We start from the raw sequence: 25,497 nt of genomic DNA on the forward strand, positions 1-25,497 counted from the left end.
GGAACCTAAACTGCTGTGTAAACCTTCACTGAACACACAATAAAATATTATTTAAAAAAAAAAAGACATAAATATTAAAGGTAAACTAGAAAGCTAAAGAAAACTGCTGCCCTCATTTCCTGTGCCACATTGATTTTTGCAAAGTACGTTTTGATCATAGCAATAGCCAAAACCCAGCTTCGCAAAGATATGACGCTGTCGAAAGAAGTGTAGTACCAATCTCATGCTGAAACTGAACTGCCTTGAGGTCTAGTTTGCATGGTGTCCAGCAGGTGTCAACTGTGTTTTCCTTGAAAATTTAAAATATCCCACAGTCCCCCTGCTTGGTGCGGTGCCCTAGGGGATCTCTGTACCTCGTTTGGGAACCTTGGATTTAGTATTTTCAGGTATAAATGTTACTTACTAAGAGAAAGTCTAATTTAACCACATAATGAAATTGGAAATTGAAGGTCAGGTGGTTAAAAGAGAGAACAGGAATTTCCCCCCAATCCGTGTAAGTAATTAAACTTCACCAAGGACAATGTAGATTTGATTGGATTCCTTCACTGTCGTAGTTATCAAGCTTCTTAATTATTAATTGATGAAAGAGACTTGCTGTAATCTGCGTCCTGCCACGGGGGCTCAGATGCTTGGTTGGACTGATTAAGAGAAGACCATTCAGGCGACAAACGGGCTGCGATTGCTGATGATGGCGTCGGGGCTGAATTGATGTAGAGCCAGCTGCTGCTAAGTGAATGGCCTGGAACAAATGCTGCCAAGGGCTGAGGCCTTTTCTGAGCCACCTACCACCTTCTGGAGTCAAACGTGGAGGAAATGTCATTCAACTCGACGGATTGCCTGCTAACATTTCACAGGATGTTAAGTGTTTTTTAACACTTACTTCCCTCTGCGTTGTAAAATGACCATTAGTCTTAAGATGGAGGAATCAAGCTTGTGAAGCAGCAAAGATCAACAGATGGACACACAGAAACTTTCTTTCTCCACCTGCACCCCCGCCCCGTCTCTTTCCATCCCTCCATTTTGTTTTCCCAGTCCTCTCTCCATTATTTCTCTTCCTCCTTCCCCGCCCCTATTTCTCTCTTTCTTCCCAAACTTCTTTTTTCTCCCTTCTCCCTGTATCTGTTTTCCTTCCTTTCTCTTGTGTGTTCATGTCCAGAGATACAGGTGCTCGTGGACTCCCCCGCTCAGCCATACTCTTAATCTTATCTATATAAACCTTTCTGGGGATTCGGATTCAGGTCCTCAGGACTGGTTTCCTGGGTGAAAGCTCCTATGCCTTTTATGTTGAAAGAAAGATGAAGAAAATCCTGACAAAGATCCAACTATTTAATCAATCAAAGGAAGGCTTGTGACTCCAAAAGTGACCCCTTGCTTACTATCTAGAAGCTTTAGAAATTGGGAAAAAGTCTCAGCCTCAAGTTCAGGCATCAAGAAATTGGCCAGAACGTCATAACAAGAAACAAGTATGCATGAAGCTCAGGCAGAAATGGAGTTTAGGGGAGCTTGCTAAGTGAGTTCTGTGGGGTTTTTCTAGATTCCTACAAGGTCCTGCCAACTGAGCTCAGGGTGCCTTTGATTTGAGCCATGTATTCCCCCTCCAAACACCTTCCTGACTGTTCTGTGACCTCCTTACATTGTTTGATTGTTCCGTGACCTCTTTACGTTGTGTGATTGTTCCGTGACCTCTTTACTTGGGTTCTTTGTGAAAGTTACTGACAGCAGCCACGTCCCTCCTTGTGTTCTTGACGACAAGCCTTTCCTAGTAACGGGCAAGGCTGTGAGCTGGGGCAGCGCTTGTGCTTTGCTGAGGAGCCGCCTGCCATGCATGCCTCGCTGCCGCCCCGCTTCCCTGATAGCATCATGGCCCTTCACTTCTTTAACTTTCCTTTGCAGTTGACTGAAACCTCCTCCCGGTACGCCAGGAAGATCTCCGGCACCACTGCCCTCCAGGAGGCCCTGAAGGAGAAGCAGCAGCACATTGAGCAGCTGCTGGCCGAACGGGATCTAGAGAGGGCGGAGGTGGCCAAGGCCACGAGCCACGTGGGGGAGATAGAGCAGGAGCTAGCTCTGGCTCGGGATGGACACGATCAGGTGAAGTCTGGCGCTGGTCTTGTGGTGGAGATGGTGATGGTTCTTAAGTTGAGTGAGGAGGCCAAAAGGCATGCCTGGTGCTTGGAGCCAGGGAGCTAGTTTTGAGAGTACTGGAAATGAGTGTGAATTTCCCTGCTGGGCTTGTCTGAAAGCTGTGGCCCATGGTACCAGTTTCCATCATCTTAAAGATGAAGTTTTGTTCCTCTTGATTCTGTTGTAGTCTTTTGTTTTGGTCTTTACGTCCAGAGCCTCTCTATGTTAGGCCACCTTGTTTACTAGGACCTCATCTGTGATTACAAATACTGTTTTGTAGATTATCCTTTGTATGCGTTTCAGCTTGAAAAAAAGGGAGTTGTTTTAACGTTGCCCTCTGTTGCACTAATGGTATGGTTTTCATCATCTAGTTTCCAGGAAAGCTGCTGAGAGTAACCCATTAATGGTCACATAAAGCATTTGAATGTGGAAAGGTTTTAAAGTAGTGCCAGCCCACGGTGGTACCACTTAGCCGTAGTTTTTTGGAGTTGTCCCTGGGCCTGTGTCTGGATCCGAACTTGCCCCTCACTGCTGTCCCTGTCTTCCCCAGCATGTTCTGGAATTGGAGGCCAAGATGGACCAGCTGCGAACAATGGTGGAAGCGGCTGACAGGGAGAAGGTGGAGCTTCTCAACCAACTCGAAGAGGAGAAAAGGTGATCCCAAACTGTTTCCTGGTGCAAGTACAGCCTTTTCCCTTTAAAAGATCTGAGGAAAATTTTCCCACTAACAACCTCATTGGTGTCAATCCATAGAGCCAGACAAATAACTCTGTGTAGCAGAAATCCAACCCTTCCTACTGTGTGAGGAGGGTTTGCTTTGTTTCTTCTCAAGAAATGTGGAATCATCCAGACATGGCCTGATTTATTGAGCACGTGTTTATTGAGTGTCTGCTGTGTGCCAGACATCCTTTTGAGCATGGCCGAAGTGTTTTAAGTTCATGCAAACCCACTTCCACCCAGATCTGTTTGCCGTGAGAGTATGTTCCAGGCCTAAGTGACCTAGTGTTTATAAAACACCTTCCATGTAGCATATAAAAGTGTACTGTCTAGTGAATGATGCAAGGTCCCTGTCCTTGAGAAACTCTGTCCGTTATTATGAAAACAAAACTCTCACATGAGAAATAGAGAATTTTTCCCAGTCAGTACAAAATCAAGGGCTAAATTGTGTGAGACAGCGAAGGCAAGGTGGGTTCTTCCAAAAGGGAGGCTTCTTGGAGCAACGTAAAACGTGTCTGCACAGAAATCATTGAAATGTCCCTGGAGAATGGGAAGCTTGTGTGCTGTAGCATTTAATGCCGTCTTTTGTCATTTCTGAGAGCAGCAGCATACTTCAGTAATAATCTGGTGTTACTGTGTGCTCGGGATGCTCATAACAACTGTGGTGGTAAGGGGGTACGGTGGAGGTATAACACTGCCTCTCACCAGGAGGAGGGAGAAGTACCTACGTGGGAAATTCACCTAGTAGCCAGAAAATGGCTTCATGTAAATGAGAAATAGTGAAGGATTCTTCTAGGCCCTTCTGAATGCCCAGGGACCAGTATTGTTTGCTTCTGTTCTTAAGCCAGCTGTTATTCTACAGACTTCTGGGCAGTAAAAATGTTGCTCAGCTCTGCAGTGAGCTTGCAGATGACATTTCTGACTAACCTGAGTAGGGTTTTTTAATTCCTGATTTTGCTAGAAGTGCTGGTGACCTGAAAGGATTTTTTTTTTTTTTTTGCGTGCATGTTATGAACTTTGTCCCTCTTTTATTCTTCTCTTACACCCAATTTTGTAAAGATTTGTAATGTGGATGTTACCTAGATTGTGTGACTCTTCAGAATATCATATTTCATCTACTCTGACGGCCTTGTGGAAATCACACGTTACAATATCAGACATTTTTAAATGTAAAAATGATGTGCATTTTAGAATCAAGGAAATGGGATCCTTGATTGTATCTCCCTCAAGTCCAACCCCAGTGTCCCATTCTGGGAGCAGAGACTGGTATTGTCATACAGGGTTAAGACTGGGGGTCTCTTGCTGAGGCAGCTTGTGGCCTGGGTTCTGTACATAACGGGTACTCCGTGCATGTTTGGTGAATATATGTGTTCTTTTTACCCCAAAATACCTGATATGTCGTGATATAAAGAGAGATTTATTTTCTATACCATTTTTCCCTATCTGCTCTTACTAGAAAGAAGCAATTGTTGACTTGAAATCTCAAACCTAATTCTGGGGTAATCAGAACTTTTCTTTCAGGCCGATCTTGTCTCAGTTAGATCTCTCTGGTATCTGTGACCAAGGGGACCAGTTGATATTTCGTAAGTCTTACCTCGTGATAAAACTTGGGAATTTCCTAAATAACTAGAGTAGAGCTCTTAGATTTATAAATTGGAGGACTGTTTTCTTTGTCTTCAAAGCATTTCTTTCTACTTTACTTTCTTCTGATCGTGAACTGAATTCACCAGGTTGTTGAGTGTAGTTTTTCTTTGTTTTGTTAAGTAGGCAGATGTGGCCCTCAGTTACTTCTCCTAAACACTTCATTTGGGTTTCAATCCACAGGAAGGTTGAGGATCTTCAGTTCCGGGTTGAGGAAGAATCCATTACCAAAGGTGACCTTGAGGTAAAACCCCTCCAGCTCTCTGAAGCTTTCCTGGTGCGGGTATTCAGACGTGCGGGGGAAGCAGCTATGCCAACGGAGACGCATGGCCAGCGCAGCAGGCAGAGGGCGTGGTGGCGGAGCCCCAGCCCCTGTGGCCCAGTGGGTTACCAGCATGGCTGTGGTCTAGGGGAACGTGTCAGCCCTTGAGCCTGTCACTGTGGTGGCCCAATTCCTCTGCAGAAGAAAATTGTCACTACTTTCTTCTCCTGCTTCAAAAGTTCAGAACCATGAATTGGATTCAGTTCAGTCATACACCTGGCAGTGTGCCTCCCTGTAAAGCAGTCCTCTGTAAGAACACGTATGCTCCTCTGATTATTAGAAATCACATTTTAAAATTTCCTCGTAATAACCCATAACAAAACTTTTGGCTTTATCTCAGTTTTGCTTTTCAAATGAGCGGGTTAATTCTATTATAACCCTGTAAAAGAGATAAATATACGCTCTAGTAGTTGAATTTTTTTTAAGTCATCACCACAGCAAAAAACAAGAATAATTTAGATTTCAGTTTCTTTTACTTCTATGGCATGTTTTGAATTCATAGAGATTTTCCTTTGACGTAAGTATTCTCAACAATTAGTCACATTAATTTTTGAATTAGACTCCAGAATTACATGGTTTTGATGCTTTTGAACCACTGCTAGGTGTATGACAAACGTAAATTATTTAACTTTTCCAAATTCTGAAGACTTTCGGTTCTTTACTCCGTAATGTTTTAGTAATAATTATTCTTATTTGTACAGTTCTCAGAGTACACATTTTTGCTATCCTTACAATTTTAGAGACTATTGGTTGCCCACACAGTGCTTACATTTCAGGGGCCCTTCCAAAACAGGAGCTCTTATTTCTTTGGAAATAAATACGTTTTTATGGTTAACAGAGAGTAAAGGGAACATTTTCTGAATTCTATAGGACCCAGAATTTAATAGATGATTAGCGATTTAGTACCTTCTTTGCTCATTTCATATACAGTCACATTCCTTTAAATTACTTTTGTTTTGTTCTCATCCATTAAAAAACACCAAAGACTCGTTAGAAGTTTCACATCATCATCTAATTCATATAAGATATAGCCTACAGTGTTGGGGGACAGGGGCAAATTAAAATATTTACATCAGCACCGGGCGAGTATAGTCTGTCTGGTAAACATACTTGCAGTGAATCAACTGAAGTTATCTGGAAACCCTAACACATAGGGAAACTTTAGTTGAATCTCTTGTTTTTATTCTTTAATTTTTTTATTTTTTTACTGATAGCAAAAGAGCCAGATTTCTGAAGATCCCGAGAATGTAAGAGGGCACTTAACTGTGTGGATATTTCCCTTGTTAACACACATCGATTACAGATTAAAATGCTTATTGATAAATACTAACTGCATAAGCTGACCTTGGAACGTTGGCCTTAATGTTTCTGTGCATGTGGCTTTCAAAGCAATTACATCTGTACCCTGAAGAAACTGTATGTAATGACTAAACCAAAAAAACAACAACAAAATAACCAAACCCATTGCCGTCCAGTTGATTCCGACTCATAGTAACGCCATAGGACAGAGCAGAACTGCCCCATAGGGTTCCCAAGGAGCCGCTGGTGGATCCCAAGTAATGACTAAGCTCGTTAAACTCATTTGTTTAACAAATAGGCAAACGTTTGCTTCATAAAAAATTTTGTCGAAAAAGAAAAAAGAATTTTAACTAGGAGCCTGGCCTTCTTCAGCTAGTTTATAATGTATTCTGATCTTAGAGCTATTCAAAAAGAAATGGTAGCTGACTGAACCATAAAAGATGTTTGATGAAGGAGTCGTAGAAATTCAGGGGAGAAATCCCAAGTTCTCTGATTTTATTTCCCATGTGGCCAGAGGGAACTGTGAAATTCCCGGGATTCATTGCCTTTTGTGTGAGCTCCCCCTCCTGGGCAATGCTTGCCATGTACCTGACAAGAAATTCAAACTTTCCTTTGTTGGCACAGCTGTGCTGTCAAGTTGATCCCGCCTCATGGCAACCCTATGTGACAGAGTAAACTGCCCCGCAGGGTTTCCTAGGCCGTAATCTTTACGAGAGCAGATTGCTAGGTCTTTTCTCCCACGGAGCCGCTGGGTGGGTTCGAATCGCCGACCTACCTGGTTAACAGCAGAGCTTTTAACCACTGCACCACCAGGGCTCCTTCCTGTAAAACGTGAAAAAAGAGGCAAGTGTTCTTCAGTGAAGACGCTATGTCTTTTATTACATTTGAAGCGAGATTTTTTCCTAGTAGCTGTGCTGCTAGGCATGGAGGTCTTTTTTATTTTCCTTCCTCCCTCTGCTCAACACCGAACAACCTTTCCAAAGTGGTCTGCAAAGCATTGCTTCACAGTAGACCCCACCAGCTGTGATGCTGTTTGAAAAGAATCCAAAAATTGCTTGCTTTGATTTACCACCACAAGAGAACAAAATTTAAACGAGGAACTACTCTTCCTACCACCTCCTGGCAGCTGCAGTAGATAACTCAAGACTGAACTTAAAAAAACAAAAGACTGTGGTCAGAGGGTTCGTATTTTGGGAAGCTCCTTCAGTGATCTGGGTCTCTTCTCGCCTTCCAGAACAGGCTCCTGCTGCCCGGTGTCAGTCTGCATGGGCCTGCCCTCCTGCCTCTTTGTGCGCTTCCCGCAGAACCTCTGCTTTTCTTCTTCTCAGTTCCTGCCCTGGGACTTTCCTCCCTGAAGACCCCACATTTTATTCTAAGAAGTTTAAAAGGAGGGTTGTCCTATTCACGCATGGTGTTTTTACTTCATGCTATGACCCCCAGAGCTTTGTAGGCATAGCCATCAGTCGTTGGGAAGATCTCTGAATGGGGAGATGATCTCAGTGAATGGATAGTTGCGTTTTCTCTGGAAATACTGACCTAACTCGGTGTCCAGAGGAGAAGAAAGGTTCTCTTGGCTTTTTCTTTGTCCTGTTGGTCTTGAATTTCAGTCCCTAAGGCCGTGACCCCAGTTATGTAGAGCTGGATTAGATTCTCTTCTTGTCCAAGCAGCTGAATTGAAGGACGTATGTTTAAGGCACATACGGACCGAGGCACTATCTGGACAATTAGGTTTGGAATTTTATTTCGTTATTTTTGTTAAGTGTAAAGAGCTGAAGCAGGTGAAGAGTTTTCTTTTTTTTCGGTTCACTTTTTAAATATCCCATGGGAGTTTATACCTGGTTCACAAGCAAAGTGATCACTGGAATGCTCTGAAATCCTCAGAGTACCACTGGAATGAGCAAAGATGTTCACAATCTTTATGTTTACGTTCCACCTTCTACTGAAGCTCTGCACTACTTTCTTTTGAGTTTGTTGTCATTTTTCCTAAATGTGCAGACTTGATAGGTCAGAGCTGTTAATGCCACGTGATATTTAAATTAGTACGAGTCGCTGGCAGCTGCTAAGAGCAGCTGGGTCATTAGGTCTCATCAGTTCATTATACTGGTCAGACCCTCTTGGGTAGGAGAGGTAGGTGGGGGAAGAGCTACTTTTGGACTAATGTCTAGATTATTTCCAATTATTAAGATCCTGCTGCACTTCTACCTGTTAGAGAATATCTTTTGAGTTTCCCTCCAGATCACCCCTGAGTACATGATGGTGGGTGCTAGAGAGTACCTTGAGACCTCGGAGGTTCTGAACCACATTAGACTATCACCACCTCTTGCTGTGATTCACACTCATGCCATTGTCACCGTTTCTCACCTCTGAGCTGTAAGAACTACTTCATCTTAGGAGAAAAATAATAAGCCCCTCACCAGTTCCAGCTGAGCTTTTATCCTGCTGAGGCTCTAATTAGCTTCAGAAGTGAGGGATGTGAAGGAAAATTGTTATGGAATTTTCTCTTTGTAAATCTGATTTTTTTTCCTTCCCCTGATGACAAAATAATAGCCTTCGAAAAATCGGCCTGCCATAGATGAGAAGTTTGTTAAGACTCTCAGACCCTTCTCTGAGAATATCTTCCCGTATCTGCAAAGGCACTGATGTGATTTTCCTCAGCTCTAGTCTTGGGATTCCCTCCATCAGGTTTCATGGTCGACCCGTGTTCATGTCACGTTGTATGCCAGAGGGCAAGGCCCCTTGTCCAAGGATGTATTGAGCACTTTTAAGATTTTTGAAGCTGTCTTTTTCATGTTAGGTGATAGTGATTATCGTTTTGGGGGACATTCTACTTTTTGTAAAGTCACTGAGTCAGTTACATACACATTAATGTCAAACAGCCACTGTGGGAGGAGGGAAGATGATAGTTTAGAGGAATATTAACGAGTCTAATTTGTGCTGATCAACTTCACTTATCAATATAACTTATATTTGGTTGCATGCATCTGACACCGTTCATCTTGCCTCATGTGTTCTTCATGTTGCTCTCTCAATAGACTAGCCCATCTCCCTGCCCACCATCGTCCTTGTGTCCATAGTGTTCATCCTCACCCCCAGCCTCCTCATCTCATCTCCATCCTCTTCCTCTCTCCATTATCCCTTTTGTTCATCCTCTGGCGAAAGGTACTGGTGGCTCAGCCTGCATGCCGCTCTCTTTCCTCTTGTGCTGGCACGTGATGGTGGCACTGTTGTGTTCTCTTCCTCTTCCTTTTTACTAACAGACGCAGACCAAACTGGAGCATGCCCGCATTAAGGAGCTTGAACAGAGCCTGCTCTTTGAAAAGACCAAAGCTGACAAACTCCAGAGGGAGTTAGAAGACACTAGGGTAATGGTTTTCACTATTTAACGATGAAGACCCATGTGTGTGAGTGGTGGACACCTTGAGTGATATGCCACGCTGTTGGCCCGACCCTTGACCCAGTGGTTCCACCTGAGTTCTGGTCTTGGTGCCGTTCAGGTGTTCATGAGCGTAGGCTGATGGGTAGACTGATTTGTTCTCTATCAAATCTCTCATGAATTATAAAGGCTCAATTCCTTGGTTAACCAAAATTGGGAGCAGAAACTTTCCAACTGTATAGATGACATGGAGCTCCACAACTGCATTCAAGGTTCTTTGTATTAATACCTTGAAATGCACTTCTCCAGTTTGCCACACACAGCCAATTGTCCTCTTGTTCTCATATTCCTAACTGTTGGGTTTTCTGAGTTATTCTTTGTTATCATTGTTTTACTTTAGCTCTCTTTTCCTGCCTTCTTCCCTGACCTCTTGGGAGAAGAGAATTGAAGCACTGGCTCTTTTTATTGAGAGTTAAAGACTCTGTTCCCAGTAATCTTTTTTCTTTTACCTGCTCCCTCTTTGCATCTCCCACCTTTGTCCCCCGGGAGGTTGAAATCTCAGCGGTCAGGAAGGAAGAGTGTGTTGGAACCAGAGCGACTTGTTACCACCATAAGCTCACTCTGTGGCCCTTAGAGCCAGTGTGTTACCAATGTTTTTGTGTGTTTATATATTAAAGCACTGATGGAGCACTTGCTTCATGCCAGGCACTGTTCTGAGCACTTTACAAGCATTAACTCATTCAGTCTGTATACAACACTAGGGGTAGGTAGTATTATTGACTCCATTTTACAGATGAGGTCACTGAGGCACCAAAAACCCATTGCCATAGAATCAATTCTGACTCATAGCGACCCTAGACAGAGTAGAAATGCCCAGACTGCCACAACCTGGCGGAGTGGCTGGTAAGTTTGAACTGCCAACCTTTTGGTTAGCAACCAAGCTCTTAACCACTGTGCCACCAGGACTCCCACTGAGGCACAGAGAGGTTAAATAATTTGCTAAAGGCTGCACAACTAATAGTCAAGATTTTCATCCAGGCCATTTGGCTCCAGAGGCTGTGCTCTTAACCACTACAGGATGGAGTCTATTATGGACATAGATTTGTGCCAAAAGCTTTAAGAATCATGACTCTGAGTACTTTACATATGAGAAAATATATACGCATGTACGTATTTTAAATCACAAAGTTGACTGTCAGTTGCTGAATTGCCCAGATCTTAACTTTTAAAATTTGAAAAATTACTGTCTCTGACCAGATTTAGTATCTTGATTTTTTATTTTTCTCTTGAGTTATTAGTGTTTTTAGAAATTACTCCTGGTGAGAAATCAATGACTAATCTAAAAATCTAGACAATTGAGTAACTTTTCTCAATCAGTTTTATTTTTTAAGAAAGAAAGGAAGTGTTCTCAGTCAGCCTCAAAACAAAGATTTCTCTGGTGTCCTTGGTAAGAAAAAAAGAAAGGGGTGGGGCGGGGGGGGCAGCTTGGTCCTGTCTCTTCATTACCTGAGAGCCGAAGACTTGATCTGGGAAGTAAAAGGAACTGATGAGTTTGAGCTCCTTTAGTGTTAACTGGCTGTTGAAATAAGGATTTTTTTTTTTTTTTCTGAACCCTTCTTCCAATCAAAGCTTTGTGAGCAAGTATCTTTGATGTTTTCTTTTTGCTGTGAATAAAAAGATATCGTTTACAGCATGGCTTATCCAAGTAGTTCATGTTCAGCAGCTGTCTTTCTGTAAGAAGTGTCCTCTCTAGACCCTTACCTTGGTGTCCCAAGTGGCAAATCAACTGAAAACTAACCAGCAACTACATGAGTTTCATATCACCCACATTCCTTTCTAGGAAGTGCTTTAGAATTCCTTTAAGGAGCCCTGATGGGTCAGTGGTTAAAGCTTGGCTGCTAACTGAAAGGTTGGCAGTTCAAACCTACCAGCCGCTCTGTGGGAGAAAGATGTGGCAGGCTGCTTCCAAAAAGAAAACCACCTTGGAAACTCTATGGGGCAGTTCTACTCTGTCCTATAGGGTCGCTATGAGTTGGAATTGACTCGACAGCAATGGGTTTTTTTTTTTTTTAGAATTCCTTTAGGCCAATAAATTCAGTTTGTTAACAGTGTGCTTGGTGCTGTAGAGATATTAGCAAGAATACGAAATGATTCCTGCCTTTTGGGAGGCAGACCTATAGGTAGTTTCTATTGAGGGCAAACTCGGGAAATGAGAAAAAAAGTAAAAGTTCTGTGAAAATGCTATGCAAAGTAGAATTGTATTATTTTTACTTACTTTCTACTTGGCATTTTCTTAATTTGACTGTTTTGTGACTGGTTAAGAACTGTTGCCTTACTGGGTTTAATTTTTTTCTCTGTATTGTAGACCTTGCAGCAATGGGTTTTTTTTTTTTTTTTAATGTTTTGTATCTTATTTTGTGGTAACAAATTCTCAGACTCCCCTTCCCTAGAAAAAAATTGGATAAGTGAATCAGCATCTTTAAACAACAGTGCACAACAGTTGTAGTCAGCTCTGAAATACTGAGTGACTTGGTTATGCAGTTTTGGAGATCCAAGTGCTTTCTTCTCCTCTTCTCTTGTGGACATTTCCATCTTCATCAGTATCACAGCCTGTAGATGGACAGAGGAAATGAAAGCCATACACATTGGTTATTTTCTGTCTCGATAAAAGGCAGTGGTGTTTTTAAATTATTCATGTTTCCTTCTATTCCTCAGGTTAGTCAAATAATTAATTTTGATGTCTGAAGCTACCATGTTTCATGTATTCTGTGTACCGTACTGACTGCCTAACAGATAGCAGAGGGAAATATTTTTATTCAAATGGTTGGACACAGATCAGGAAAGAGTTCCTCCTAGCTCGGAGGTGTCTGTTGAAAAAAACACCAGATTCCTAGGCCCTACTCCACAAGCTCAAATAGGATGAAAATACCTGGGGGTAACTGGGAATCTGCATTTTGAACATACATCCCAAGCGATTAACGCACCCACTGAAGTCTGAGAACCACTGGGTTAGGGGGACAAGATGTGTACATCGGAATGTGGATAGAATTAGAAGGGGGGTTCTGTGTGAGAGTCTTATGTACAATTGCAGGTAAGTAATCATTCTTAAACTTTGTTCTCTCTTTAAAAGGTAATGAATTATTTCTCCATCATCTACTTGAGGCTCTTATCCTATAGTTGCTGTGTTATTTACTGAAACATCCCATAGGTCATTTTAGGCTTTTTATACCAGCATGATCCCGTGGAAGTATAATGTGAGCCACAGATCTATAATTTGAATTTTTCTGGTATCTACATTAAAATCTTTAATAAGTAAAAAGAAACAGGTGAAATTAATTTTAATAATATATTCTGTTGAAACCAGTATATCCAAAATATTATTACATTATGTAATCAATATAAAAATTTTTAATGAGACACTTCATGTTCTTTTTTTTCCTAAGTCTTCAAAATATGATGTGTATTTTACACTCACTGCACCTCTCACTTCAGGCTAGCCTCATTTTAAGTATGTGGCTCGCGGCCTCTGTACTGGCCAGCACGGCTCTGTCAGATCACCTCCACCAGATGGAGAAACATTTATGCATCCCGGTGTGGGCAGGTGACAACAGCGCAAAATAAGGAGAGTTCTTCCTTCCGGGAGGCAGCTACCTCTAAGAACTTGGAGTTTTATTGTTTCTGTTAACTTACTATCAGTTAAGGGATCCTTCCATGATTTAAGCTTTTTAGAGGAAAAAGAAGTATTTGTGCTTTTTAAGGTTCCTTTAGCATCTCAAAACGGTGGAGCTTTGCCAAAGATTATAGTTTGAGTTCGAGCAGCCAGAATTGGACTTCAGACATTATTGCGGTTATAGATATACTAAGATGTAGTCATTTCTAGTAGTTTAACTGCTGCCTGTGATGGGGTCATCATTAAGATCTTTGGGGTTAAAGAAAGCCATCAGTGATGTGTTATTTAAATGCTGTCTTTTTCTTTGGACTGTCGTCAATAGGTGGCTACAGTGTCAGAAAAGTCTCGTATCATGGAACTAGAAAAAGACCTAGCATTGAGAGTGCAGGAGGTAGCTGAGCTCCGAAGAAGGCTTGAGTCCAATAAGCCTGCTGGTGATGTGGACATGTCACTTTCCCTTTTGCAAGAGATAAGTTCTTTGCAAGAAAAGTTAGAAGCCATTCGTACTGACCACCAGAGAGAAATAACTTCTCTGAAGGAGCATTTTGGGGCCCGTGAAGAAACGCACCAGAAGGAGATAAAGGCCCTCCACACAGCAACGGAGAAGCTTTCCAAAGAGAACGAGTCATTGAGAAGCAAGCTCAGTCACGCCAACAAGGAGAATTCGGATGTGATAGCTCTTTGGAAGTCAAAGCTGGAGACTGCCATTGCATCCCATCAGCAGGCGATGGAAGAGCTGAAGGTGTCCTTTAGCAAGGGGGTCGGAATGGAGACAGAAGAATTGGCAGAGTTAAAAACACAAATAGAGAAAGTGAGACTAGATTACCAACATGAGATAGAAAATTTGCAGAATAGACAAGATTCTGAACGGTCTGCTCATGCTAAAGAGATAGAAGCCCTAAGGGCTAAACTGATGAAAGTCATTAAAGAAAAGGAGAATAGTCTGGAAACCATCCAGTCGAAGCTGGACAAAGCAGAAGACCAACATCTAGTTGAAATGGAAGACACGTTAAACAAATTGCAGGAAGCGGAAATAAAGGTAAAGGAGCTAGAGGTACTGCAAGCCAAATGCAATGAACAAACCAAGGTTATTGATAATTTTGCATCACAGCTCAAGGCTGCTGAGGAGAAGCTCTTGGATCTTGATGCACTTCGGAAAGCCAGTTCCGAAGGTAAATCGGAAATTGAGAAACTTAGACAGCAGCTTGAGGCAGCCAAGAATCAGATTAAAAATTTAGAGATTGAAAAGAGTGCTGAGAGTGGCAAGGTTTGTATTGACATCTTCCATCTTTTTGTTTTCCATTTGGTGTTCTTATTTTGCATTGTTTGTTACTTTTGAGTTGAAATAGTCCATCTTCCAAATTCCTGATTAAATGAAAAGAAATTGTTTGGTGTTAACTAATTTCCCAGTTGAGTATAATATCTTCTGAATGTCTTGAGTATGGTTTCATTCAAGGAGATTAGAGAAAATGATATCTCAACTATAAGAATTGATTTTAAATGTTGGTTTTTCTATTTGGTTACTTTATTACTTTATCCCTGGGCTATGTTCTGATCTCCTGTTGGAGCTTGGTTCCAGTCTAAAATCTATTTTTTTAAAATAGAGAACTCCCTAAATTGATGGTATTGAGTTAAAGTAAATGAATGAATGAATAAGATAGAAAGTTACGAGATCAACTCCACCTACACAATTGCCTTGTCTATAGGGTTATAGATAAAAGCAGAATGTGAAATCTGAGTTCTACTTAACATTCTATGACAGATAATATTCACAGCAGAAGTCCAGTTAAGCGCCTGGAGCCCTTTGAGTTGCTCCTTCTTCTATCTCATAGGGGTTTTTACTATCCCACAATGAGAACACCATCTATTCCCCACTTCTTTGAGGAAAGACTGGTTAAGTGTGCTTTGTTCAAGGCATAAAAATTATGGGAAATATGAACTAGCTACATTGCTTGCTTACTAACCAGCCTTGTTAAATGTCATCTTCATTTTAAAAGCTTGTTTGAGGAGTGAGAACCCTTTCCCAGTCCTCCTGCCACTGGTTAAAGAGCTGGTATTGATGCTGAATGTTCTGAGTGTTTTTCTAGAGCATCTGCTCTTTTGACAAAGAAGGAAGGGTTGTGGTGGTTAAATGGGGAGAAATGAGGACGGACAAATGGCGAAACATTGCTAAGTAACTATCATTGAAGGTGACAACCTGGTTACGGGAAATTTTTCTCCAGTCTCCTCACGTGGTTCCAAAACACAAAGCCTAACTGAAGAGACTGTGTAGCTAATGGTTGGGCCATCTTTTTTATTTACATAAAGATTTAGTGAAAGCCAAGTTCTGCCTTTCATTTTTTACCTCAGGGATTTCTCAAATTTACTGAAATACTTCAAGCCTACCAGAAAATACAGATAATAGTAACACAGGCAACTTGTACCCACCATCTGTATCTTAAAAATTTTAAGACCCAGAAAATGAAAATTGCTCAAGTAGCTCATTTAAAAAGTAAGTGTCTGTACTTCCTGCTTTGGATCATCTCGATAGCCTAAATATTGGGGTAGATCAATAATCTATTTTGGCTGTTTTAAAATAGCCATTAGGCAACTGTATCTAGAACTGATAGTTTGAAAAGTCATAGTTTAATAACAGCAACTTAAAAACAAAGAACAACTTTTACCCATGCCTTTATTGTTTTCAGTTTTGTTATGTTTGTTTCTCATGAATTTTTTACATTTGTTTTATTTTTTCCTTCTCATTCATTTTTGTTTCCCTTTTGTTCATTTGCCTCTATACCATGTAACTCTGTATGTTAGGCTAGTAGCATTACCAAAGAGCTCCAGGGAAAAGAGATAACGCTTACTAACCTTCAGGAAAATTTGAGTGAAGTCAGTCAAGTGAAAGAGGCTTTGGAAAAGGAGCTTCAGATTTTGGTAAGTACCTCTCAGAAATGTGAATCTCAGGGTTCATGGCCAATTGTTCCTGTTTAAAAACAAATATCTCCACAAAGAAATATTGCAGCCATTTCCTTTCTCCTTCAAAGTATTGATTTAAATTTAGTCTGTTAGTTACTGGCTGATAAACACCTTGAAGGGAATCATATCAAACTGAAACTGGCAATAAAGGTAGGTATTACTTTTTTTTTAATCTGTCCTTTGTCTCTGGGAGTACACTGCTTCGGAATGTTATTGAATTCCGCTTCCCTTCGAGTCAATTCCAACTTATAGCGACCCTGTGGGACAGAATAGAACTACTCCATAAGGGTTTTCAAGGCTGTAATCTATACAGAAGCAGACTGCCACATCTTTCTCCTGCAGAGCAGCTGCTGGGTTCGAACCACCAATCTTTTGATTAGTAACCTAGCACTTAACCGCTGTGCCACCAGGGCTCCTTTAAGACCAATTTATACACGATTTAGTTTAGTGTTAATCACAAGAACCTTCCAGATTACACATCCAATACAATTGTGTGTCATCTATGACAAGGACATGTCTGTGTGCCTTCTCCTTGCTTCAGGACTGTGTGGGGTAGCAAGCCAGCAAGCTGTCCTGGGTCACCAGCGCCTTCTCTTAGTGAGGCAGGCTACTGTCTAATTCAGTGAATTCAAAGAATTCTTTCTTATAAGTTTATCCCATCTTGGGAGATTACTTTTCCTTTTGTGTATGTCCTCTTTCCTTAATCCCAAGTGGTAACAAATATTTTCTTTCTTACCTTTTCTTAACTTTTTTCTTTCCTGCCTTGCTTCCTGCACCAAAAGACAAGCTTCGTCAAGGCTGATAAACATGAGCAGTACCAGTGGTACTCACATATCATAGAGAAGGAAAATCGTAGGTTCACGGAGGAACCAGATAAGATGAACAGTACCTACAAGGGATGAAACCAAAAAACCCATAGCCGTTGAGTCGATTCTGACTCATAGCAACCATATAGGACAGAGTAGAACTGGCCCATAGGGTTTCCAAGAAGCGGCTGGTGGAGTTGAACTGCTGACTTTTTGGTTAACAGCTGTAGCTCTCAGCCACTGTGCCAACAGGGCTACTTACAAAAGATCAGTAGTCTCAGATTCCCCAGGTACCTAGTTCTGTGCTAACACCAGGGGTGAATAAAAGTGTTTTTGTTTTTTTTTTTTCCTTATTTAAAGGCTAATATTACAAGTTTCTTTTTTTTTTTTTATGGTAAGGGTATCGCCACACGGTCGAATATGGCACCCATTATCCACACATGACTATGTAATTTTAAATTAATACAATTAAATAAAATTTAAAATTTAGTTCCTCAGTTACGCTAGCCGTGGTTTTAGTGCGCAGTAGTCTTATGTACCTAGTGGCTACCATATTGGATAGTGCAATATAGAACATTTCCATCATTGTGGGAAGTTCCATTGGACAATTTTGAGATATAGTTTTTCAGCTACAGTCTGAGTAAAAGTTGGTCTGGGAATCACCGTTTTGTAGTGTGGTTTTCTCTCAGAAAGTGTTTTTTGAGTTCCAGATCATTCCTCTGCCCTCCTTCCCAAACTTTGAGAATGCCTTAGAGTATCCCTTTTTGTAGTCTGAAGAGAAAGCACGACACCTGAAGTCTGGTTCTGGGCATAACATAGGTGGTGAACCTCCGGGTGGACTTTTGGCATGTACACCCATCTTTTTATAACCCTAGTTAGAAATAGCCATTAAAAAATTCTCTTGGTATCACTAGCCCAAAGTTCATCTCAGGGCAACCAGGAGAGTGGTTTTCTCATGTTTAGAAAAGAAGACTCGCAGCAGACAGTAGGCAAGCAAAGGACCCTCTCACTTTAAAAGGGTACCCGACACAGACCCAGATTCACGATATTAGGCTCGGGTTACTCTCAGATATAGAAGATTTCAGAACTCTGTTCACTGTCTCAAACAGATTTCTAAAGAGAAGGTTTGCTCCGTGAGGGTAGCAACGTGAGGAAAAAGGACACACATGAACCCCACGCATACTAACACATACACATGAACAGCATGGGCACACACACGTATACTTACACACGTGCGTATCCCTACACATGCACACTTACATGTGTACCCACGCATGCACAGTAGCTTGCACGTGCATATGCAAGCCTCATTCACACGTTCCCATACACGCACGTGTGCACAATATACGGATGGTAGTAATTGATGCCTACATGTGTGGAGCGTACATTCATTTTAATGAAACAAAGTCAGCAACAAAAAACATATAGTAGTCCCCCTGATCCGCGGGGGATATACTCCAAGACCCCCCATGGGTGCCTGAGCCGCAGAGAGTATGTTTTGTCCTATATGTACATACCTGTGATGAAATCTAATTTATAAATTAGGCACAGTAAGATGTTAACAACCATAACTAATAATAAAATAGAACGATTATAACAACATACCGTAATAAAAGTTATGTGAATGATGGAGCGTGATGGCGTGAGATTTCATCGTGCTGCTTACTCATTTCACGTTTTCGAACGGCAGTTGACCGTGGGTAACTGAAACCGCAGAAAGGGAAACCAGGGGCAAGAGGGGACTACAGTAGTGACTGTAGTGTTGTAGGGATAACTGATAGGAACTTTTTGTCTTCATACTTTGAAATGTTGAATTCTTTCTTTTCTGAATATCCCACTCTTTAGAAAGAAAAGTTTGCTGAAGCTTCGGAGGAGGCAGTCACTGTTCAGAGAAGTATGCAAGGTATGTCTTAGTGTTTAAAGTATGAGCAGATGGCTTTAGAGGATGTCGCGTTCTCAAGCTGGACCTGTCCCTGAAAACACAAAATAGATGCTACCTTTAGTCTAATTTCATATCCTGGAAGTTCCCACAGCTCGAAGGAATACGGGGTTCCATTGGCTTCCTGAAGCCTCAGGCTCCTCATTAATGCTTTCTTCTTTTGACTTAAGGCTTGTCCCACATTAAAATGTGAGTGCACTTGGGAAAAGTATTACCATATTTAAGCTGTAGTCGTTGGTAGCTTTACTGACTTGTAGTTGGAAGGAGGAAAGAGATGACTGGCTAAGGGGATACCTGGCACCTGCTTGATCTACGGGCTCAGGGAGGCAATGGAGAGATGCCTGCCTGCCCCTTTTTAATCTTTTTTGGATTACCATACCGTGATTTGATTTTTAAGGGGACTTTTTAGGTCCTGGCACCTCACTCTCATAAGCACATGATTAGATTTGGCTGTAAGATAGCCAAGCTGTCGCTGGCTTATTAAATACGAAATATATTAAACTTGCTACTTTATTCTAAATAGAAACTGTAAATAAATTACACCAAAAAGAAGAAGAGTTTAACTCGCTGTCCTCTGAATTGGAGAAGTTGAGAGAAAACTTAGCAGGTAAGAAGACATCCCTGATGACTATGCATTAGATATAGTAGGCGTCCTAGGATTTGAGATAGTTGTAGGATGTTACAATAGCATATTGGCTTTTCAAGCTTAACCTCTTCGCTTATTATTGTGATATAATGTGATAAAATGCTTGTTTGAGATCTGTGACCTTCAGCAAGTCCTATTTGCTCTATCTTCAAAATGTAGCCAGAATTCAAGTGCTTCTCATGCTCCCACTGCTATCCTTGGAGCAAGTCAGCCGTCATCTTCATCTGCATCGGTGTAATAGCTGACCTGCTGGTCTACCTGCTTTTGTTCTTGTCCACTTCAGTCAGTTCTCTACACCACAGCCAGAGCAGTCCTTTTAAAGTGAAGCCAGATCATGTCACCTCTCTGCTCAAAAACCTCCCGTGGCTCCTCATCTCACTGAGAGTAAGAGCCACGCTCCTTACCCAGTTAGGTGTCTGACTTCACCTGTTCCCCTTGTTCATTCTGCTCCAGCTGTGTGGCCCTCCTTGCCGGGCTGGAATGTGTCAGGCTGATTCCTGCCTCACCGCCTTTGCCCCGGCTTTTCCTTTTGCCAGCAGCCCTCTCCCCAGACACCCACACACTTCACTCCCTCTCTGCCTTCAGGTCTTGACGAATTCAACCCCCACCGTGTATTTATTTTTTCCCTTCTTTATGTTACTTTCTTGTCTCTTTACTTTTTAAAATTTACCTTGTTTACTGTCTGCCTTCCTTGGTAGGATATAAGCTTCATGAGGGCAGGGATTGCTATGTGCAGATATTGTAGAACAAGGTTGGCATTTAGGAGGCCCTTGGTAAATTTTAGTTGATCCCCTGAAGTCACCTTTTAACTAACAGGTTAGCTCAAACATTAAAGAATGATACCCTTGAGTGCAGTGCTTTTAAAGAAGTATCTATATGAGACCAAATGGTCAACTGTTACTCTAAAGCATGGGTGAGACAGTTGAGACACAGTGAGACTAAGTTAATGGAAATAGACTATCTAGAACAGAATTAATGAGAATGTTGACACAATGTGAAGGATGTAACCAATGTCACTGAAAACTGTGTGTAGAAATTGTTGACTAGGAACATGTTTTTCTGTGTATACTTTCACCAAAAATACAATAAAATATTTTTTAAAAATCTCTTGGTTATAACACAACAGTGCGATTTTTTTTTCTTCCCCCTATATATAATCAGACATGGAGGCAAAATTTAGAGAGAGAGATGAAAGAGAAACGCAGTTAATAAAGGCGAAGGAAAAATTGGAAAACGACATTGCAGAAATAATGAAGATGTCGGGAGATAATTCTTCTCAGCTGACAAAAATGAATGATGAATTACGTCTGAAAGAAAAGTACGTATGAATGTGTCCATGGTAGTGCCTGCCTTAGATTAGGCCCCAGAGCAAGATCTAGATGGGAAGGGAGCCAGTACCTTCAGGATTGTTATGTGTTAAAGTTTCCTGTCTCTTTTCCTTTCTCTTACTAGCTCCATGTGTCCTTAAGTAAACTAGTTAACCTTCTAAAATGGGTTTTTACCTGTTCCACTAGTCAAGAAGGATAGACCTTTTATTTAGAAACCTTTTGATGACTTGTAAAGAAAAGTTAGTGGTTTATCAATGCCATTGCCATCTTTTACATGCTGTTAAAAATATTTTTAAAATTTAATGGTACACGCATACCCATTGCAATCAAGTTGATTCCGACTCATAACAACTCTATAGAAAAGAGTAGACCTGCCCCATAGGTTTCCAAGGCTGTAATCTTTATGGAAGCAGACTGCCACATCTTTGTCCCACGGAATGGCTTATAGGTTTGAACCGCTGACCTTTTGGTTAGCAGCCAAGTGCTTAACCACTGCACCACCAGGGCTCTTCAAATGTGATGATAGGAACATTTATTTCGGCCTCACTAAGTGCTATGCGGAAACCTGGTGGCGTAGTGGTTAAGAGCTACAGCTACTAACCAAAAGGTCGGCAATTCAAATCCACTGGGCGCTCCTTGGAAACTCTGTGGGGCAGCTCTACTCTGACCTATAGGGTCGCTATGAGTTGGAATCGACTCGATGGCAGTGGGTTTTTGGTAAGTGCTATGCATTGTACTAACTATGTGGATTATGTTTTCTAATTCTCACAATAATCATATGAGATGAATACATTATTATAACCATTTTAAAGAAAAAGGAACTGGGGTTTGCTGAGGTGTTCAGTGACTTGCCTGAGGTCCTGCAGCGTGAAATGGCAGAGCCAGGTTTCCATCTAGACAGTCCGATTCCAGAGCCCTTGCTACACTGAACCCCTGCATTTGACTTCTTCAGCACTGAAGCATCTTGTATCTTAGCACCTACCTGTTCCAGCCTTTGTTCTGAGGTTCCCTTTGCTTTGATTTTCTTTAAATAGTTGTTCTATTAAAAAAAAAAATGTTTTATATTATTTTGTAAGGCAAAACATTTCCAAGGACATTTTAGGACCGTTGGAATTCTGGCAGAGTTATATTCAGCCCACACACAATTCGGAGCCAGTGGGCGATGGGTGACTAGACCTTGGTTGGGCGACTTTGTTCAGACCAGCTGTGAGGCAGGCGCACCCTGCACAGGTAGCTGTGGCAGAGTGTCTTTGAGAAGTTCCATTTTGGTAGGTGTTTTGTGGGTATAAAACCTAGAGGTACCACTCTAGTTTCCCTCCTGCGTTCTCGTATTCATTTAATAACCCATTCTCTAGATGGCTGTTCCATGTTCTCTGAACATCTTTGTTGACCTCATGGTTATCTTTAACTAGAACTTTAAATTATGTATTGTCATTTTTATGTCTCTGGTTCTCAGAAGGCACTAGAATGATTTTTGATAATTGGGTCTGCTACAATTTTGAAACTTTCTAAATACTCATTTCCTTTAATATGCTAACCTTTTCACTAATTTTCTCCTTACTGATCTATTGATTGCAAAATAATAAACCTTCATAATTACAGTGGTTGTTATCCTAAATATTGTATTTATAACTAATCAAAATCATTCAAATTATTCTTCAGGGCAAGTCTTTTTTTTTTTTTTTTGACTATTTTGGATATTAATTACTCATAACTTTTATAATCAGCATATTTCTAAAGTGTAACTCAAGAAGTTAAAGTGTGCTTAGGAAAAATTTGGCATCTTGTATTGAAACCTGTTCTAGATATGTAGAAGAATTACAGCAAAGACTCACAAAGGCAAACGATAATGCCAGTGTCCTGCAGAAAAGTATTGGGGAAGTAACTCTCCAAGCTGAACAGAGCCAGGAAGAAGCAGCTAAAAAGCATGACGAAGAAAAGAAAGAACTGCAGAAGCAATTGTTGGACCTGGTAAGGAAAGAAGGAACGGGACTGTGTGCGGGCAGGGCAGGAGGGGGCAGTAGAAGCATGCTAGATGACTTCTTCTTTTCCTTCACGTGGGCTCTCTGCAGGAGAAGAGGATGGAAGCCAGCCACAACCAGTGTCAGGATTTGAAGGCCAGGTACGAACAAGCCAGTTCTGAGACAAAAACAAAGCATGAAGAAGTCCTGCAGAGCCTCCAGAAGACGCTGTTGGCTACAGAGCAGAAGCTGAAGGCAGCTCAGGAGCAGAACAATGACTTGTTGCTGGAGATGGAGGAACTGAAAAAACAAGCTGACAAAGCCAAAGTATGTTCTTGGCAGGGGGAGGGTCATCATGTTATTTTGTTTCTGCTCACCCAGCTCTGCACCAAGGCCGTAAAGGGGCTTAGAAAGCAGAAACCAATGGGATGGGAGAGCCTGGCCTTTAAAAATGTTAACCCTTTGGATATTATTAATTACTCATGACTTTTATAATATTAGCATAACTGCTATTAATAGCATATTTCTAAAGTGTAACTCAAGAAGTTAAAGTGTAAAAATAAAATTTTTTTTTTTTTTTTTTTAAAGTGTAACTCAAGAAGTTAACGTGTGCTTAGGAAAAATTTGGCATCTTGTATTGAAACCTATTCTAGATATGTAGAAGAATTACAGCAAAGACTCACACAAAGGCAAACCTGACAGGACGGTGAATTACCTTTCTGACTGCTTCAAGTGTTTCGTCCAAACTGCCAGTCCTTCCCAGGGTTGATGATGGCTACAGGCCCTCTTCCCCTAGACCGTACCGTGTACCTGTCACCCCCTCCGCTGCTTGTTTCCCAGCTGCCACAAAGACCCTTCCTTTGCTGAGCTTTCTCTGTCTGCTTGCGATAGAGCCTGTTGTGTGGAGACGCACGCTCCTCTAGTCCTGGCCATTACTGCTGCTGCCTTGCACCAGGGTTACCAGAGACATGTAGCAGACAGGCACCAGCGAGAAGCCAAGCAAAGCCAGGGAGCAGGGAACAGAGAACTGGAGAGGGAGCCTAGATGGGGGAGCAGAGCTCTCCCAGGAAGAATTAGAATACTCTAGAAAGGGCTTATCTATATTCCCAGGAGGGTACTATAAGCTTATTAGCTGGGTTCGAGGGCAGTGAGGAAACCACATACTACTAAATCAAGTAGAAGTTGATATATTGAATTTCGTTTTATGGTGTCATGATTGTATCTGTGCCCCAGTATGCATTTTGACTCTGGTGACTAGATGAGGTTCAGCCTTCCTGCTACAATTTAACTTTTTTCCATTCAAAGAAAATACTTGTCTTTAATTCTTTTTACGGGTTAGAGAAGTGTTTATATAGAAATTTAATAGAAAGAAAGTATAAAAGAGCAGCGTAGGCCTTGAAACAAATGCCATTTAAAACCTCCTGTTAGGTGGACTATGACACACACACACACAAAGTAGCCCCTATTTGTGAACTGGCTCATGTCCTTCAATGTCAGCTGATGAATGGATTCTATATTTATGTTATTTATACAGAATTTACTCCAGAGTTCAGCAGACTTCTTCTAGATAGTAAATATTTTAGGCTTTGTAAGCCATAAGGTCTCTGTCACAACTGCCCAGCTCTGTTATTGTCCTATGAAAGCAGCCACAGACAGTTTGTAAGTGAATGTGCGTGACAGTGTTCCAATACTTTATTTTAAAAAAAAGGGTCCGCCATTATTTGCCAACCCCTGAGCAGTTTATGATTGGCTGCTAACCTCAAGGTTGTTGGTTTGAGCCCACCCAACCTCTCTGCAGAAGAAAGACCTGGTAAACTGCTTTCATAAAGATTACAGCCAAGGAAACCCTATGAAACTCTATTCTACTCTGTAGTGCATGGGATAACCATGAGTTGGAAGCCAACGCTGCGGCAGCTAGCAACAGTGATGTACTCCGTGCCAAGCACTGTGCTAGGCTCTGGGGAGATGGTAGTGCACAGGATATAGTTCTTGCCTTCAAGGAGCTTACAGTCTAGTGAGCCAGTCTGGCCAGTAAACAGTTGTTCTAGTCGGGGTAAACAGAAGGCACTGTGGAAATAGGAGGTGCACCTACCCTGGTCTGGGGAAGTAGTGTTGGTGTGGTCAAACAGGGTCTTTTCAGAGAGGTCTTAAATGTTTTAACATGGTTAGAACATTCTGATTTTGGTGATGATTGACTGGTCCCTTAGACCAGCTAAACATAAACATTAACCCTTGTTAATTAGGTTTCTCCTTATCCCCACTCCTCACTTATCAACTGTCTTGTTACCCAACACTTCACATTTATGACAATAGTAAGACATCTACTACCTGACTGCTTTGAACATTAACAATGTATGTCTGGCAGTAACCGTGTCATGACTAGTGGGGCATATGGTGCCCACCTATATTTGCTCCTCATCCACATTATATTTTGTGATCTGCAGGGGTCATCCTCCACTTTCGCACAATGCCAATTTTCATATAACAACCAGGTCTTTGGAACATTGCCAAGTGAGGAGTGGGTATATTTTGGAATGCATTTCAGATGGAAACCTTAAATATACTTAGCATAGCCCATTATGGGTTATTGTTCTTAGAGTTAACTTATTAAACATTCAAGGTTTGTTCTAAAATTTTTATTTTTGTCAATTCCATATAATTCAAATATAGACATTTTCCTTCTTCACATTTTATGTCAGTAAATTTTATTACC

At 41.4% G+C, this 25,497-nt stretch overlaps 1 protein-coding gene across 8 annotated transcripts in view; it reads left to right on the plus strand.

Annotated features, from left to right (window-relative positions):
• Positions 1–25,497, plus strand: part of CLIP1 (CAP-Gly domain containing linker protein 1) — a 127,482-nt gene that overhangs the window by 61,347 nt on the left and 40,638 nt on the right. For 5 of the 8 annotated variants that reach the window (XM_049865120.1, XM_049865123.1, XM_049865124.1 and 2 more), the window contains exons 6-17: positions 1,894–2,091; positions 2,675–2,778; positions 4,666–4,726; positions 6,019–6,051; positions 9,361–9,465; positions 13,469–14,413; positions 15,946–16,062; positions 18,756–18,813; positions 19,373–19,456; positions 20,657–20,813; positions 22,629–22,794; positions 22,896–23,111. In XM_049865120.1, the coding sequence (XP_049721077.1) occupies positions 1,894–2,091; positions 2,675–2,778; positions 4,666–4,726; positions 6,019–6,051; positions 9,361–9,465; positions 13,469–14,413; positions 15,946–16,062; positions 18,756–18,813; positions 19,373–19,456; positions 20,657–20,813; positions 22,629–22,794; positions 22,896–23,111 (2,244 nt within the window). The remainder of the gene's footprint in view (positions 1–1,893; positions 2,092–2,674; positions 2,779–4,665; positions 4,727–6,018; positions 6,052–9,360; positions 9,466–13,468; positions 14,414–15,945; positions 16,063–18,755; positions 18,814–19,372; positions 19,457–20,656; positions 20,814–22,628; positions 22,795–22,895; positions 23,112–25,497) is intronic. The other 3 variants (XM_049865128.1, XM_049865126.1, XM_049865125.1) reach the window with 2 other exon arrangements.

This window comes from Elephas maximus, chromosome 22, assembly GCF_024166365.1.
Source record: "Elephas maximus indicus isolate mEleMax1 chromosome 22, mEleMax1 primary haplotype, whole genome shotgun sequence".
Lineage (NCBI taxonomy): Eukaryota > Metazoa > Chordata > Mammalia > Proboscidea > Elephantidae > Elephas > Elephas maximus.